The 19,448-nt window shown below is 34.5% G+C and overlaps 1 protein-coding gene across 2 annotated transcripts in view; it reads left to right on the forward strand.

Annotated features, from left to right (window-relative positions):
• The window catches only part of LOC131154442 (katanin p80 WD40 repeat-containing subunit B1 homolog KTN80.2-like), a 33,045-nt gene extending 20,547 nt beyond the window's left edge, over positions 1 to 12,498 (forward strand). Inside the window, exons 13-18 of one of the 2 annotated variants that reach the window (XM_058107227.1) lie at positions 371 to 496; positions 870 to 944; positions 1,064 to 1,176; positions 10,977 to 11,093; positions 11,183 to 11,251; positions 11,975 to 12,498. In XM_058107227.1, the coding sequence (XP_057963210.1) occupies positions 371 to 496; positions 870 to 944; positions 1,064 to 1,176; positions 10,977 to 11,093; positions 11,183 to 11,251; positions 11,975 to 12,038 (564 nt within the window). In that variant the 3' untranslated portion in view covers positions 12,039 to 12,498. The remainder of the gene's footprint in view (positions 1 to 370; positions 497 to 869; positions 945 to 1,063; positions 1,177 to 10,976; positions 11,094 to 11,182; positions 11,252 to 11,974) is intronic. The other variant, XM_058107228.1, reaches the window with a different exon arrangement.
• The last annotated feature ends 6,950 nt before the right edge of the window (positions 12,499 to 19,448 follow it).

Genomic DNA, 19,448 nt, shown 5'->3' on the forward strand with positions numbered 1-19,448 from the left:
TCTTTATAATATTTATAAATGTAGAAGTTGTAATATTATTATTTGCAAGAAAATATTATTGCGTATAATATTGGGCATATGCATACATATGACATATTATATCATGTTGAAATCACTGTTTTCCGACCACCAGTCTGACCAGTCGAACTGACCTGGTGGCTTTACTGGGTTAGTAACCAGTCCGGGTGTTAAAACCGTGGCTGTTACCTTTGCATTATTTGGAAACTGTAGTGATTACAAAACTCTCTCTCTCTCTCTCTCTCTCTCTCTCTCTCTCTCTCTCTCACACACACACACACATTATTGAACATTTTCACATTTACTCAAATAAACTTACTCAATGCTTCTTTGTTATTCTTTTGAAAAACAGAAAGGACAACCTCAAATTTCTGGAAGGGATGCACCATCTTCAAATGATGAGAATGTTACCGAAGATCTGGTGCAAAATCATGATGTAGTTTTAAGTACCCTCCGTTCTCGCTTGACAAAATTACAGGTAATATTAGATGTCTCTTGCTTTGTTTTCTAGTGTGATGCAGTGATGCCATGAAAACCATTGCGTCATCTTCTGTTGCTCAGTTTTACAGTAGCAGCCACTTAGTAACTTGTCATGGACTAGTGTTTGTATGCCTCAAATAAAGTTTTGCACTTTTGTCCTTGAAGCCTGACCTGTTGACACGCCTCGAAATCATGTCAATTTGAGTACTCTAATAATGTAAAAACACATCAATGATTGGAAGAAGAAGAAGAAAAAAAATGGAATAAGATTTTCCACCAATCATGTATCAGTATTTCAAGTACAATAAAAAATTCTCCTTTGCTTGTCTTTTTGTTTGAAGTCACGTAGTGGTTCCAATGCAAACTTTCAGGTGGTGCGGCATTTTTGGGAACGGAATGACACTAAGGGTGCTATTAATGCAATGAGAAAGTTGCCTGATCATTCTGTGGGTATTTATTACAGTTATTCTTGTGTATTTAATATTCTGGTTTTGATGGTTTCAGCTGGTAACTGGATTTAATATTATGCATATTTGATCTTCTTTGTAATCCTTAACTTGAGCAGGTGCAAGCAGATGTGATCAGTGTTCTCATGGAGAAAATGGAGTTTCTCAACTTAGATCTGTTTTCATGTTTGCTGCCCATTCTTACAAGCTTACTAGGTAGCAAGATGGAAAGGTAACCTTTTCATGAATATGGGAACAAAATCATAATACTAGGATGTTGCATCAAAATATGTGAACAAAATCATAATACGTGGAATCGAGGATGTAGCATCATCTTCATGCAGGCTTCACCATTTGTGGCCACAGCTCTGTAATTAGAGCGTGTAATATCTGATCTTAGTAACAAATTTGGTCTCGCAAATCTCAATTGATTTAATAAGCTGAAGTTTGGAGTTTGGTGGACCAAGACCTTGGCCTCTTGGTAGTATTCTTAATTTTTTATTTTTATTTTTATTGTAAATTGTACAATTATTCAAATAAAGACAAAATGTCTTGCAAAAAAATATATTAATTATTTAGGTTTGAACTCTGCAATTGTTGTTGCTTGTCAGCCAAGGTCTGTTGTGCTGTGTAAGCTTCAAGGCCTGCAACTCAAATTCATCATATTTTGAAGTTTTAAGATTTTTGGCAGTCTCACAATTTTGTTATTTTTCCAGGATTTTTCTTATTTTTGCGTTGTTTTTATAAATGTATATTATTAGGTAATAATCTTGTAAATTCTAGGCTTTTATTTATTAGGAAAAGACTATCCTAGGAGAATTTAGGTTTCCTAATTTTATTTTCTTGGTTCCCAAGCATATTAGGCCTATAAATATATGATGTTGATATTTTTTTATTCAGGGTTGAATATTATGAATTGAGTTTGAGTTATTAGATTTATCCCTTTTATTAGGATGTGAGGTCCTGCATCAATTGGTATTAGAGCCCTGAAGAGCCACTACCTTCACCCCCATTGCTCCACTAGCCACATCATCATCAAACATGCATCCACTAAGCCATCACCACCCCCACTGCCACCCCGCCATTCAAATCATTATTGTCATTGCTTGTGTTGCACCACTATCAACCATTATCAGAGCACCCTCTCCAACATCTCTGCTAACTATGTCGCACTCATCATTATTTCCATTGCTAGCAACAATCCAACCTTCATTCCTCTCCCTGATTGTTCCTAAAGGAGGAAAAATAAAAAAAAATAGAAAGAATTGCTGCTGCAGTTATTCTGCTTGAGCAAAGGGGATTTTCTTTCTGAAGCCCTCAAAGATACCACTCAAGGCTTGCTGGAGCCATCACCACTGTTGATGAAATCTTGAAGCCCAATTCCCTCTATTAATCATGTTCTGCAAGTTGTAGCCCCACCTCACCATTGGAATCTTCATTAGGTGGCAAATGCTCAGCTGTCACCAGAGACCACAGGAGCCTCCCCAGCCTTGTGTCACATTGTCATCCTCAACCATTTACCCAGGACCTTGCCATTGCCCCCATTTTTTTTTTTCGTCTCGTGCTGCTCTCACTGGCTTGAAAGGGAAGACGAATTGATCATGGGCCAATTCTAGTCAATTTGGCAGAATGTTGCTGATTGAAGGATTGTAGATACTGTGTTGATGTAGGACAGCAATGGAGAAAGAGGAGAGAGAGAGAAATAGGCAGATTATAGAGAGAAAATAGGGAGAAAACAGATGGTAAACAGAAAAGAGAGAAGAATAGAAAGAGAAAGTAAAAAGAAGAGAAAGAAGAAAGAAGAAAGAAGAAAGGGACACCAGAAGGGAGAGAATCAGATGTGAGGGAGAGGGAGAGAGAGAGACTGCCATGAGACTCAGAGAGAGAGAGTGAAACTTGAGATGCATAAGCATCCAAAAGTTAATAATTCTTTCATCATAAGCCTATATCTATGGGCAACTAAGGGTGATTTTGGCCCCCCTTTTTTGCCTCAACTTCTTTAAAAGTAAAATTTGGGTTGAACGTGTTTGGTAAACAGCTTTTCCAGTTTTAAAAAACCAGCTTTTAGCTTTTTTAGTGAGCTTTTAATAGTAAAAAATTTGAAACTTTTAAAATCTAAAAGCTAGCTTTCTCCCTAATAAATTATTCAATTCCATTGTTGTCCTTAATTTTTTTCAAATATTAAAGAACTATCAATGCATTGATTATGTTATATATATATATATATATATATATATATATATATATATATAAAAATCTATTTTAGTCATTTTAATTACATTTAGGCGCCTTACAACGTTTTTACTAGACATTCAAAGTCAACTTTTCTTTCCAACAGTTTTTTTTTTTCACAAGGGGGCCAAACATTTTTGAAATATCAAAAGCTCCTTTTTAGAAGGTCCTTCTAAAAAGCCACCTCCCGCCCCCGCCCTCGCGCGGGGGGGGGGGGTGGGGGGGGAAGACTACAAAACCCTAAAGATAACACGAGTGAAAATTTCAAATAATCCCAAAACAGTAAAAAATCATAAAATAACCCCAAAGAAATTAGAAGTTACTGACATGTAATATGAATTCCTTAATTTCTTAAACCTATGTTGTCTATAAAATTGTTTTAAAGGCAGTAAAAGCAGTCCTTGGTCATACTCCCCCAATTGAAAAGAGCTAGACTCTGAAGAGTTAGACTGCAAGTATCACTCTGAGAGATCAGGGTCGGGTCCACAAAGATCATCCTCGAGAAGCCAAGTAGCATTTGAAGCAGGGAGACCTTCCACTAGTGATAAAAACCTCCATTTCACACATCATCTAGTATAGTCTTGATTTTATCTGGCTCTTATGAAATGGAAGGTACTTGAGGAGTGACAGAATTTGCACGAGTGCTGTAAGTAAAAAAGCAGGAGGCTCAAAGGTACCTTGATAAGGTGTCAAATCCTCCACGTTGAAAACTGGAAAACTATTCTTATCAGCAGGACTCAGGCATGCAATTTTTTAAATGAATTCTTAGGATAGCATTGAACATGAACCATGGCATTTTCATCTACATTAAGATCTCGAACAGCAAGTTTATAATATATATTGCTTGTGGCTAGTTTGTGCTTAACCTCAGCTTGCAAATCATGAATATGTTATGCAAAGGACGGTTCAGAAATGCGGGCTTCAGTTGGTAAAGGAACAATATTAATGGGAGGACAGTGTTTTTTTTTTTGTCTGAAGACACACTCAGATGAACTCTTGCCCATGGACCTATTTGTTGAATTATTATAAGCAACTCAATGGTAGGCAATACCAAGCCCCAAGTGCCCATTTTTCTCCTATAACACACCTAAGGAAATCACCCGAACTACGATTAACAACTTGAGTTTGACCATCAGTCTAGGGGTGAAAGGTAGAAGAAAACATCAAATTAGTGCCACACTTCTAAAGTGTCTTCCTTGTGTAACTGGTAAACTTCGCATCTCTATCAAACACTATGGAGCTAAGCTAACCTTGAAGCTTGACAACTTCCCTAAAGAATAGCTTGGGAACATTTGAAGCATCAAGTCTTATGAAGAGGAATAAAATGCCATCTTAACGAAAACTAGCACCAAAAACTCACCTTTCTTACTACAGATACATAATAACACCAAAACCCCTAATGAAACACCTGTAGAAAGTAGCTAAGCCACGAAAATTTCGAACATATGAAACGATCCTAGGCTTAGGCCACCCTCAAATGGATTTGACCTTGTCTGATTCAGCTGCTATACCTTGCATAGTGTCTATGAAACCTATGAAGAGCACTCAAATATCCTCTCTAGACGTATTATTTACCATGAGATCCTCAAAGCAGACCACTAGGAATTTTGTATGAATGGGCGTAAGACATGTTATAACCCTCATTAAAGCATTAGGAGCATTATAGAGGCTAAAGGGAGTGATTAACCACTCAAACAAACCATATTGGGTCTTAATGCAGTTTTCCATTCATCTCTCAGTCTAATGTGAATTTCATGATAACCACTACAAAAGTTGATTTTGTAAAACCAACTAGAGCCAGTTAGGATGTTGAGCATATCCTCAATTCTGGGGACAAAAAACCTATACTTGATGCTAATTTTATGATGGTTCTATTATCTATGCGCATCCTCTAGGATCCTTCTTTCTTTGGGGTAAGAAGGGCTGGCACTACAAATGGGCTAAAAGACTATGTCTCACAAAACCCTTCTTAAGGAGCTCTCCTACTCGCCTCCAATTCAGTGCACTCCTTTGGGTTAATCCTATGATGAGACAAGTTAGGCAGTTGTGACCTTGAGATCAAATCTATAGCATGCTAATGTCTTGCATTGGTGGTAGCTCATTAGGAAACTCAAGTACTCAACCAACTTCTTCCCTACCTCTTCAGTAGGGAACTCAGTGACCTCATAGGGAACTTCTTAAGCTAAAAAAGCACTTGCTTTCTAAACTCTCTCTGAAAAATCCTATATACCTTTTCTAATAGGGACATGCTGGGCTGGCTTGTGCTAAATTTAGGATCCTACAGCATCAGCCCAGTGGGGTTCCAAAAAGACCTTCTTGTCTTTGCACCCAAACGCGTGTTTTTCCTTCCATGGTTGGTCACGTCAAGATCATATTGTCATGGCTGCCTTAGCATGACATGGGCTACATCCATGGGTAGCAAATCACAATAAGCCCACGAGTGGATTTGTCATGTTTACCAATTTGCTTTAAAAGGATGGGACTGTGGCTCTAGCTTAAGATTCAATTTGCCTAGAGTGGCCTTGGAGAGTACATTTATGCTACTACACCCATCAATATCCAGTTTACTTGCGCTATCACCAGATCTAATGGGAGTGTGAAAAATAGTAGTTCATTTCCACTTCTCACTATGTATAGTTGTGGACAAAACACATCTGACCACACCAATATGGTTTTCATCTCCATCAAAATCATCTTCTCACTCACCCTCATCTCCATTTGTACTGGACAACATCTACAGTGGTATCCTCACATCTAGGTATGCCATCAGCTTCATGCTCCAAAGCTAAGGCTCGTTGGCGACAATGAGCAGCTATGCGACATTGAGCATGGCAGTTGTGGCACTGCATAGATGAGCTACTAGCCTTGAAATGAATGAGGATATTGGACTCTTCTTGCCTAGAAGTACTCTCTAAATGTAGATTGGGGCCTAACTCTAGGCTAGGGAATGATAGACCTAAACTGAGGAAAGGATTTTGATTCATGAGATTCACTCGCCTAATCTAATGTCCTACGAGGAATCTTAATGTACTTCTCTATGGCAGTGGCTTTTTTGGTAGGCTGCCTCCCGAGATTTGGGTGAATACAACTCTTCTCTCTTTATTTAAGACCATTAATGACCATTAATGAACCTAGTGATTGGCTGGTCCATGTCCTTGACAATCCCACTCCTAAGCAAAAGCTCCTCAAATTGAGCTACAATGGTGGTTTGTCTATGGTTCAAGAGCTAACTGAGCAACTCTTATCAGAAGGAGGTACTTCTCTTTCAACCTTTGTCTCATCACTTCCCATTGGGTAATTGGAGGTTCATCTAATTGTTGGAGGAACAGTTTGTCAATATTCTTGGCTGGACCTACAAAAAAGGGCTTTTTCCTTACCTCTCATATGGGATCACTCTCAATATTCCTCCATCATCCTTTATTCAATCTAAGAAGGATGGTAGTGGGATCTAACTTCTGATCATATGTACCCACATAAGCCTTTACCCTCTTGCAACCTAGGTGGATATCCATCACCTCTATTAGGAATTCCATCATGATTCTCGTAGATTGGCTGCCTAGGGGCATGTTGACGCTCTATGGGATCAACCTGACAAATGTAATTGAGGCTCTCTATCTGGAATTGGTCTATCATTAGGTATGAAGACTTGACTCTGACCTATTGGGAGCTATTGGGTCTTGAGGAGTGGGAAGAATACCTTGGACTAATCCTATAGATAGAGGTTATGCCTAGGACTTCTTTATAGATTCATCTATCCCTTCATCTACTAGGTTCTTTCAAAACAATTTCAGTTTTTCTGCAATTTGACAATTGAGTTGCTCAAATTGATGGCCAGTGTCTAAATGAAGGGAAAAGGTCTGGAGTTTGAGATAAATGAGATAAAAGATAACTGGTGAGATAAGATAAATTTTCTAGAACTAATATAAATTTTAATTGTTATGATGCACACACAGCTATCAAATTTAATGAAACGAACTGTCAAAGGCAAGTTAGATGGCTAAAAGTAAGAAATAAAGGAAGATATGGATTAATTTTTTTTTATTTGTATATTTTTTTTTGAAAGAATTAAGCACCATATATATTAATAGCTGGAAATTCTGAAAGCCATTACAAACACAAAATAACCAGCCAGAAAAACAGAAGCGAAAACAGGTTACAGACCATTCGAAAAAAACAGAGCAGATTCCAAAACAAAAAAGAGAAGTGCAGGAGACAAGTCAATTCCAGACCATACTTATGTCACTTGCTGTTTGGAATGCAATAAATTCTGGATTTGGCACCTTCCTTACGAAAATCATCTCAGTTCTGGCTCTCCAAACACTTGCAACCCCCATCATCTTTTTGAATTTCATGCTCTGTTGTAGTGCTCAATCTGATAAGCATATTCTGATTAGATCCCATGGTTTTAAATCGCAGTTGCGGGTAGCGTAACGTAACGGTAACGAGTGTAACGGGAAGCGGGAGTAGCGGATGTTACATAACAGGAAGCGGGTGTGATGGCCGTGAATTTTTTTGAAGCACTCACAACCTTGTGCATATTAGCGTACTTGCATGTTTTAAGCTTTTAGCCCTTCTTAGAAAGAGTTTTAGTGTATTTTGGATCATTTAGTTTTAGTAACTAAGTTATTTGGTAAAGGCAACAAGTTTACATTTGTTTTAAACCACCATTGATAGAAAAATTACATGTGTGTGTGCATTTATACTTCTCATTGTTCTTATCTGTGATAAATTCTTATGTGTGCTAAATTAATTAATAAAACAAAATACATTATACACTCCATTAATCTATTAGACACATTTGACATACAAATAATACAAATATAAAATAGCTTGAAAAGAAAGATGATTGAAGTTGAAAAATATAGAACATAAATATCACATTACTAATATTATCAAAATAAAATATTTTCCTAACTAGTATTTTCAAATTGTTAATTAATGTATCTATTGTGAGTATTTAAAGAAGTAGTAAATTTTGTATCATTGTCATTCTCATTATAATCTTTTCCCCCTCTCGCCACATGGTATGTTGAGAATGATTTTGAAAGAGAGGGAAAAAGTGAGAAGAAAAAGTAAAAAATAAAATAATTTTTTTCGTAAAAAATAAATAAATTTTTTGGTGTAACAGTCCTGTAGCGGTTACGTAACGGCCGTAGTGGCCTTTACGTAACGGTCGCGGTCAGTAACGGCCACTATGACCGTGATTTTTCTTCACACCGATTTCGCAGTGTGTAACAGTATCGGCAACCCAAAAAACCATTACGTAACGGTGTTATGCAACGGTTGCGGCCTTTATTTAAAATCATATTAGATCGCCAATCTAAAACAACATTTACGATGTTCAAATTTTTGCAAGATAAGCTAAAAGCTTTGTTAAAAATTTGGCAGTCAAAGAAAAGATGCTTTCTGGTTTTAGGAGCGGTTCCACAGATTTTACATACAGGATCAAGTGAACTGTTCCATTTAGCTTATCTTTCCAAAGTTGGCAGCTTATTTAGAATGGCAAGCTAGGCAATAAAGAATTGCTTTAATATACTATGCTTCATCCATAAGATATTTGCCCAATCAACTTGGGGCTTCTTCTCTCTTTATTTATTTACTAATTATTGTGTTTTGTTGTTTATTATTTATTTATTTTTGTTGTTTAAAGAGAGGGAAACAAAAAAAAAAATCAGGCTCATGAACTTATTGGTGTACCTAATCAAACAAATAGTAACCAAGCTTCAAGGTGAATGGATTCTAACTTAGCAAGGGCCTACAAGTTTGTCGCCAACTCTATATCAGCCAGTTCCATGGTTCCTCAGAATTCCATTAAATATCTCAGAGCAAATTGTATTGCTCGTAGATAGACTCCAAAGTATCACACTCACAGTGGAAAGCTGAAAATATGCTAGTAGGAACAACTGCCACAGATAGTCAACATCTCACAGTACAGATGCAATGCTCTTTAGTTATTCTTCACGATCTTCCTGTAGATCTTCAATTTATCATGAACATATTCAGTTTCCCTTCTAACACAGTCAAAATCTCGCAATGGCAGTCATATGCTCTTCTCTCTGATCAAAATCTCCTGTATTGGGACATTGGGTATGGCCGTATGCATAAATAGGTCGGTTTAGGGGATGGTCACACAGATTGGTGTTCTCTCTCATACAGCTACATTCTGATGAACGGGCATGGTACTTGCTTTTTCACTAACAGATCTAAAACAAGGCTGTGGCGATGAGACTACGCAACTAGGATTGCAACGATGTAGCTAGTAATGTGGGTTAAAAAGGGCTTTGCTTGATGATCAAATGAATGAGGGTTTTTCATGTGGAAACAAATTCAGGCAAGTTGAAGGGTGGGTTATTGACAGACAGAGTTGGTGGTGGTTCTGACAGCAATGAGTTCCAGCAAAGGTTCTGATGGGACCCCTTTCTGTGATGAGACTTCCTGTCTGGTGCAACTTTGAATATCGGCAGCAGTCTCTTTTTTTCCCTCCTTGGAGCCTTGTTTAAATTAAAGAACTGGCTGCAACAATTTTCTTGCCCTTTTATTTTCCTGTTGTTTCATGCTTCTTCTTTGGTTTTTTCAGCAACAGAAGTTTTGGTCTTTTCAATTTTATATTTTTATTCAAAAGGGCTCTGCAGCAGATTTAGGGAAGTTGTTGGAAGGGTAAAAGGAATTAGTGTTTTTTAAAAGCAGCAAAAGTGGTCCTCTGTCATGTGTTAATGGTTTCGTAGATCAGACTATAGATTGTTGGCCAAGGTGTGGTAGCAATTGGCTTGAATGGTGGTGGTCTGAGGCATGGATCCAGTAATAGTTTGGCTGCCTGTTATAATATAAAGAATATGCAAGTACTCTCACCAACACCTGTAGCTTTCTAAAGCAGCAGGAAGTTCTTGGTCTTGAAAATGGTATCAGAACCATTGTCACGGGTTCATTCCCAGTGGGGAGACTGTAGGTATAGGAAATAGGAATTGCCGCAATTGGTGAATGTGGCGAAGGCCCATGGCGTAGGCCAAGCCATGGCCGAATTGTGACTTTGGGTTGTAGTATTAAGAATTTGGATGGCAGCTATAGCTTTGTGCAGCAATAGACTTCTGGTTGTACATTGCCATTCTCATGATAGCTTGAATAGTATCAAGCACCGAGCATGTGCTGAAATACTAGTGTTTTTCAATCTTCCTCGTAAAACATTAGAATTAAAATGTAAAAGCAATACTATATAACATGCATCCGTAATGGGACCAATTTATGTGAAGTCTTTCCTTCCAATGTTCATTTGGTGAAAGAAAAGCACATTTTTTGTAATATTATCTCAGGAGAAAAATGTCACCTTATTCTTTCCTTCTTGCTTCAACTACAAAGAACTCGCAAGTTAAAGTTTACTTTGCCAAATGTCAAGATTTAAGCTTGACCTGAAATGAGTAAAATTATACTCATGTAACAGAACAAAGAGCATATCAGGTTTTTGGGTCCTTGTCAAATAAAGAAGAAAATATAACAAATTTTCACTTTTTTAATTTTTTTTTTTTTTTTTTAAACACTAACTTGTGAACATGCTCCTGTATGTATGTACCAAAGCCCGAAAAAACAGTGGTGCTTAGGTTTGCTTATTTTGTTCTGAGTGATTTGTAAACCAGCATCCTTCGCTAAAAATTTTCAAATGTCATCCACTAATGTTTTGCCAGAAAAATTCTATTTTTGCAATTGAATTTTGTGCTATGCTAGATTAAGGGGAAGCTGGTTCTTTTACCATTGATGGATCTTAATGACAGTCTTTACTCAACAAATCTTCCACTTGCAAATGTACAGGCATGCAAATGTCTCACTGGAGATGTTATTGAAGCTTGTTGCTGTCTTTGGGCCAGTAGTGCGTGCAACAGTTTCAGCACCTCCATCTGTTGGCGTTGATCTTCAGGCTGAGCAGAGGTACCATCCATTCATATTTATATGGGCATTATGTTTTCAGTTCCAGAGTGAAACATTGCACTCATTTGTGTTGGAAATTTTTGGCACAGGCTTCAATGCTGCAACCAGTGTTCTGTCCAACTACAAAAGATCCAGAAGATTCTACCATCACTTATAAAGTAAGTTTGCTGTCTCAAATTTTTAATTGTGGAAAATAGTATTCAGAGAAATGGGGAGACCATGTTTAACTGCCTCCGAATTTGGTTGTCATCTGGTTTGTTGAATCTTTCAGTGAAGATAAGTCCCTTTTGTTAACATGTTCTTACCCATTAGACTGTGTTCTGTCCATGGTTTCTGTCATGTCAGATATTACAAGGAATGTAGGCTGCTACATTAGATTTTTATTTGGAGGATAATGAGAATTTTTCCCAAAGTTTCCAGACTGCCTAATTACCTGAAGCCTGAACCCACATCCTTTATCCCTTCTCCATGCAAATTGTGCACCTCTTTCTTTCACTCAAACCTTCTCCTGATTGTAATATCTATACCTCCCTCCCTCTCCCCCTTCTCCTTGCAAATTTGGTTTCAAAGTCCATACCTCTTTCTTTTACCCAAACATCCTCCTGATTGTAATCTCTCTCTCTCTCTCTCCCCCCCTCATGTCTGACTGCTGAGAAGACCATTTTTGCATAACCTCTAATATGGCTATTTCTGATCGAGATGACTTGTGATGGCACTTTATAATGCCGTTGAATAGTTTGTTCTTCTACTTTTGACCTGTTGAAAGCCTGTTATTTGAATATCTTTACTAATTTTCGTATTTGCAAGTGTATGCGTCTTGAATATGGAGTTGGCTGCTTGGCTACTAAAAAGTTTCAAGGTTTCTTAACTCTATCTTGTAGCAGGAGGGGTGGGGTGCTGGCAAAATGTGCACAGGAGTTGAATCTAGTACTTCAAGAGTCATAACAAACATCGCTGTCCATCCCATTTCTACCGAAGCATGGGGGCAGTTCATGTCACCCTTCGATAGAGTGCTAGCTGGGGTGCCGCACTTCAACAGTACCAAAACCACAGATATATAGCTTTGGATATCTCACAATTTTGTCTTGCTGCTCTCCATTTTCCTCACCTGCCATCTGCATTTGTGAGTAACCAAGCACGATGACCCAAGAATTGTTGTTGAGGCAAAGCACGTATAGAGCCATATCTTCGCTGGCCACTATAATTGCTCGGCAAAGTGAGTAGTCATCATTCTGGTCTTCAGATTCCATAGAGTGTGTAAAAGTCTCGTGATCCTAATTCTTTCTAAGAATGGATATTGTTCCTTGAATCTTTGATTCAATTGATATGTAACTACATGCAAATTCTTTTGCACACTTCTCTTCGCAATATTCAATGAAAATTTTATTTGTTTATCCGGACTCAACTGATTCCCCTCTCATTCGTTATTCAATTAAGATTTCTTTTTAAGGTGAAGAAATTGCAAAATAAATGCGGAATAAGTTTAGAGAGAAGCTCACAGCTCAGTGTTTTGCCAGATTAAAAAACTTGGAACAGGACCAAGTTCATGGTCTGGATTCCTTATTGATGCCAAGTATTGATTCTGTAGTGGATGGGAATGAAGTTTTTGGTCAATGAGGTAGCTTTTATTACAGGGAATGAAAGCTTCAGGTGAGAAAATCATCAAAGTTGCACAAATACACAATAATGTCCTCAGTTGTGACATGTTTTGAAGTGCAGGGATGTCCTCCTTCGACATGCTTCAAAGGCAATTCACTATGATGTAACTTGCGGAGAATAAAGATATCTGACGGCCATTACAAACTAGGATAAAAATCTATTGTGAATTTTTTGTTGTTCATTACTTTGTACTAAACCATTTTTCTTTGTAGTAGTTGAACTAACCTAGCTCATTTAAGATCTCACAACTGCCATCACCAAAATGCTTTGGTGAAGATGTTGTACCTTGCCCAAAAATACCATTGACTTTATTTTTCAGTTAGGTAGTGCTTTCTTCCTCCTTTCCCTTGCATCTCTTGCCTTTTCCTTCCTGCTTACTGAGTAAGTTTTTCACTTTTTTTTTTTTCTGATTTATTGCAACAATTTTTATTATAAACCTTTCATGCATATATATTAATCGTATTCTCTTATGACTTGTTTTGGTTTGCGGATTAACTATTCCTTAGAATAAGATGAAATATATTTAAAATTTTAGAAACACAAGTAATAATTGTTCCTTATTATTTGTTTTATAGTATCAACATAATATTTTGTACAACTAATTATAACTAATCTATTTTTAAGAATAATCATTTCGTGAACCAAATGTAATTAATTTTCTCAAGCTAATTTTGTTTTTCAGTTCTAGAGGATGTTATTTAATAATATATTACATACTAAAATTATTCTTATTGCATTTTTTTGGAAACCCAGAACCACCCCCCAAAAAAAAGGGTAACAAATTAGAGGGAAATTAGGCGGCCTAAAGCCGAAGTGAGTTTGGCACCCACTTTTTTTTTTTTTCGCCTTAATTGTTTCTAGAAAAAAAAAAATAAGTATAACGTATTTGATAAATAATTTACGTATCTGGTAAAATAAATTTTTTAAAACTTTTAAATGTCTTTTTTTTTAAAAATTATTTTTAAGGAGTTTTAAGAAGCTATAGATTTTAAACTTTTTAAAACTAAAAAAAATTGATTTTTTTCTCCCGTAAATTATTCTATACATTTGTTGTTTTTAATTTTTTTTTCATATACTAAAAGAATACCAATGCATTAATTATATTTTCTAAAATTAAATATTCATTGTACTCATTTTAAATACTTTTACCCTATATTTGAGTTGTGTGGATTTGGACAGATCACAATCCAGCAAATTATTCTATTCCATTGTTATCCTTAAGATTTTTAAATGCTACAAAATTGTCAATGCATTAATTATATTTTTTTAAAATGCATATATTTTTTAATCATGTTTTAAATACTTTTAACCTATATTTGAGAGTTTACATTCAAGACTTAAATTTGGATTTGCATAGATTTGAACAAAATACAACACAAAATTATACTGAGGTTCATGCACATTCACTCGAATTCAAATCCTGATCCTAAAGTTCACGATCCTAAACATTATCTTCGTTACTAAATCTTCATGCGCAATCCAATTTAAAATTTCGTATTATCTTTTAATGGTGGGCTTGACATAATAATTATTTAAAATATGCAAAAAAACAAACTTGGGTCATAAAATAAATCGATTATGTTGAATTTCAAAGGCTTCTACGTTTCAATTCCACGCATCCATCTACATGATTGTCTTTACCAATGAACATAATTAAATAAGCAAAAATAAATAAAACAAACGTTTGGCAGAGTCCAGAATCATGAGGTCCACCAGCCAAGCCCTAAATGGGCCCAGAGGCATTAATTATTTCTATATCCAAACAAATAGAGGGCCATTGGTGACTGACCCACCTTGCATGGCGCCACGTGGCGGCGTGAGAGACCCTTGTCAACCCCCCCATCGAAGCCGGCAGGCAGTATGGATTGAAGCATGTTTTGGCTTATACGGAATCTGGACGTACCTACTTCGGAACCACTCTCAACCTCCCCCGCTTCCCACCAAAATAAATAATAATAATAATAATAGTAATATTACTATGCTATTTGACCTGCTTAATTATTCTACTCCAAATAATAAATAGTATAAATATTTTATTATTATGAGAAAAACTTAGTGGACTAATTTGTATTCTTTCTTATTTTTATTTTTTGATAACTCGGGACTATAACTACCATTGCGCTACATTAGACACTATGGTGCGGCTCCAAATACAGGGGATGAAAGTCGTCCGCTCACCTGTCCATTGACGCACTCTTAGTAATTCACCGGAGTAAATTCCCAAAGAGAAAATCGAATTCGTAACCTCGGGATTACTAAAGTCACAAATCGTTTTTACCACTCTAAAGTCAATCCGGGTTAGTGCAAACCATAATCTGTATTGTAGCACACCACATTATGTTCTATACTTGCCAAAGTTGAGTAATATTGTTCAAACTATTTATATTTTAAGAAGTCTTAAAGATTTTAATCATTACTAATATTTGATGATGTTTTGTTTTTTAAAGCTTAGTCTTATATATTAATTTTTTTATTAAAAAAATATAACAATACTATCCAAATTAGGTTTAATGGAATTTTCAATTGTTGGCTATAATATTTTTTAGTATTGTACGATACTTTTTAGAACACATGCACATGTGGACAGAGCACATTAGACAAATCGAAATCAAGATATTTTATTAGAGAAGTTTAGCAATTGTGAAATTCTTTTAAGCTTTTGCTCTATACGTATATAGTCATTGCTTGCTCCTTATGTAGTAACCCGAACTTGCCTGGGTTCTTATAAATATTTCACAGCAGAAGTAAATAAAAATCTTGAATATTATATATACCAGAGTACTAAACAACTTTATTACAATAGTATCTCTAATATCAAAATTGATCCTTAAAAATTTCAAAATATATATAAAAAAATATATAACTAATTTAATATTTATTCTAATTTGCTCTTTCTAATCTCACTCACGTTTTCGCTGCGCTACTTTGATTTTCGTTATGCTCATCAAGGTATCTGTAATATATGATAATATTTGGGGTGAGACAACGTTCAGTAAATAAAGATTAAATTATTATCAGTGTGTGACTAAGATGGACTTTACAGTGTAACTTTTTTTTAATAATTTAGTTGTTAAAAACTGTATTTGAATAATTGTAAATCATTTTTATCCAAATAGTCGTATGCATATATCTATATATACTTCCCTTTAAATTTTTCCTTCACATCATCATTTAGCCCTACTATATGTGTATACTTTCTTTTACTGTAAATCATCATGTAGATGCTTTAAATATGACCATGTATATATATATATATATATATATATTATAAAAATTTGACATAATATAATTCACTTACTTCGATCTATTCTGCTAATGTGATAAAATAATGAATTCTTAAAATGAGTTGGAAAAGAGTGGAAAAATGAAAATTTTAAGTACATAAATTTTTTTCCTCACTTTTCCTTCAATTCCTTCTTTGAAATCTTTTATGAAAAATGAACTAAGAATTCTCTTATTCATAGAGAATGGAAAAATATTTTTATAATTTCATGGATTAATTAAGGATTAAAAAATAAAATTAATAAATTAATTAATTAATTGAAAGAAGAGAGGGAGATAAAGATGGAGGGAGAGAGAAGGGGGGCGGCTGCATGCTTCTTCAGATGAGGATCCTCATCATCATCATTTTCTAATGTATATATATATATATATATATAATATTATATTATTATATTATTGTATGGATAATTCAATCTAATCTTCAAATGCATTCATATCCTATTATTATTATTATTATTAATTTAATTTAATTTAATAATAATAATTTTTAAAGAATTTTTATCCTAATCATGTATATTTATTTTTGTGGTCATTATACCTTATCTGGAGATGCCAAAAATAGATAAATTTTACGTCATACCAAAGACTTTCATCTAGGGTTGACCATCATCTTTGAAACTTTGAAATCACTAAAATTCAACTTCGCTCTCACCACTTGAATAAACTCAACTGGACTATGTTATCGTGTATGTGTGTGTGTGTGTGTGTCTATATATATAGGTACTGAATATGCATAAATATCAGGTCTTTTATGAGGTTTAGCACAGTCCTTTCTCTGGGTCTTAAAAAATTTCATATGCTTTCTTTTCATTTCATTTAGAACTTGAAAAATATTGAAAAGGGAAAGAAATATAGGAAATATTTTACTTTTTCATCTTTGGTTATTAAGAAAAGTGAGAAAGAAAATAAAAAGTATAGCAAACTAATGAAAAAAATTTTAATTTTGCAAATCCTTAAGATTGTTTTTTCTTAATTTGTAATCATAGTAGAAATTTTTTTCATTTTTAATGGTATTTATATTCCTCTAAATTTGTGATTTATCAAATACAAAAGGAAGTCTTTATCTTTTTGATAAATTTTAGAGAAACTCTATGAAATTCTTGTAACCTTTGCGGATTGAGGTTGCTAAAATTTTAAAACCTTAAGGAAGATCCTTATCTTTTTTACAAACCTTAGGTGAAGTTGATGCCTTTTACCTTAAAATATAAGTGCATATTTCCCTATGTGACATCCCAATAGCTATTTGAGGTTAGTTTAAAACCCTAAAAGAGGCGAGAAGGAATAAGGAATGAGAAATGGGCTATATCTTAATTTGTTATGTTGTTCGAACCGAGTGTGATATCCGAAGAAAAAAAAAATTGTATAAGTACATACTTCTCCTTTTCATTTTTTTATTTTAGTTGCAGCTGAGTAAAAAAAAACATTTTTTTTTTATTGCCACTTGCTTTTAGTTGTTGTAGATTAAATCATTCATTTTCTATAAAATTTTTAGTTAAAAATAAAATCAAATAACCTTCTAATTTGAAATAAATAAAAATAAATTTATTTCTAATATTTAATTTTTTTTTCTTAAAAAGGTAGTTTAAGAAAGTTTTTATTATTTTTCATCACTATAATCTGCAAGAGTACATTCTTGAAGTTAAAAATATAATATTAAAATAAAATAATTATTAAAAATTTAAGATAGTTTCGTAGACAGCAAAATGAAATTAATATAAGAAAATTTGTGGACATATACGTACTATTGAATCATGTAAATTATGTATTTTTCTCATTTTTACTGTGTATATAATTTTAGCAAATATTTCCCAACAATTCTATTGCTTCCCGTTGATATATGTATATTTTGTGTGTGTGTGTGTGTGTGTATATATATGAATATAAGAATGTCGATTTTTTCACTTGCACAAAATATGTGTTCAAGTAAGTTTTATTTGTTTTTAAAAAACGAAAGTGGTAAAACAGACTTTGGCGCATTGTAAATCTTACTCGTGATTTTTATTTTAGGTAATTGTTTTTAAAAAAAAATGGGTTATGTTGCCAAATCACCTACTTCGTGATATACAAACATGATGCGTTTTGGAATTTTTTTTTCAAAAGAGAAGAAAAAAGAAAGAGAAACTAATAATAAAATGCTTTGTCCAAGTCACTTTTATTTTAAAATACTTATTTTTATAAATAAAGTTTGAAAATTGGTCATGATTTTCAAACACAATTTTCAATTTGAAATATTGAAATGTATAGAGAGCCATAAAAGTGCTCCAAAGTATGATGCCTTTAGGTAGCTTTTTATGATTTCACCCTCTACTCACTATATAAATATATTTACTATACAAGAGGGATGATCAACTCAACTCATTATGCATACACTTTTAAATGTAATTTATTTTTAAATTGGGCTAAAGTACTGATTGCAACAATTAAAAACTAAGATTCGATTGGTGGGGTTCAATTTGTATTAATTACAATTATCGCAAATGTTGATTGTCGTAACACTCACGCAATCGGAGCTACCGTAATTAAGGATTCTCTTCTTAATAAAAGGTAAAGAGGACAATCTTTTATATATGCATTTATATAATATGGGTGTAATATTGTAAGTGATCGAATAATTAATAATGTCGCTGTAAAAAATTGAACGGCTTTCGTGAATCGTCCTTCGACTACAACCACCTGAAAAGAACCAAACGTAGATGACTTAGAGGGTTCGGGATGTATTCCGGGAGATCACTCCGATGCCTAAGTTAGAAACTGCGAGAGGTTTCAAGTTGCAGCAGCAATAGAAAAGCTAGTAAGAATGGGATGTCTACCTCCTCTAGGAGTACCCTTTTATAGTGGAGGTTGACCCTTTTCTTTTATGTATGCAAATGAATGTACTCTACACTCTTTGCCAGAGAAAAAAATTCTTGCCCAATTTTGATGCCCAAATAGAAATTAAATAGATTTCTATTTTTGGATTAACAATAGTATCCCAAACATTTTTGCCCAGACTAATTTGTTGTCTATGCCAACCGTACCGACATCCAACACGCAGGAGATAAATCAGGGATGTGTAGCGCGAGTGGTAGGAATCGAACCCCGACCACTGAGGTTACCAGCATGTTTTAAGGCTCACCCTTACCACCTGACTATATGTCCAGGGGCATAGATTTCTTCTTGTTGATTCAACAAATTAAACAATGACATTTTTTTTTTCTCAATGTAATTAGATAACTTAATTATCTAATTATTAAGTGTGACATGAATTTATGATAGAGGAAGAAACTAGTTTAGTTAAGATACAAAATGTAGAGAAATATTTTTGCTAAACTATTTTTATGCATCTTAAAATTAAAAATTGCATTTTTTTTTTTAGGTTTTGAGAAAAGATGTTTTCCTTTTAAAAAGGCTTAAACTTTTTCGAAATTGTTTTGA

The sequence above is a fragment of the Malania oleifera genome, chromosome 4 (assembly GCF_029873635.1).
Source record: "Malania oleifera isolate guangnan ecotype guangnan chromosome 4, ASM2987363v1, whole genome shotgun sequence".
Taxonomy (NCBI): Eukaryota; Viridiplantae; Streptophyta; class Magnoliopsida; order Santalales; family Ximeniaceae; genus Malania; species Malania oleifera.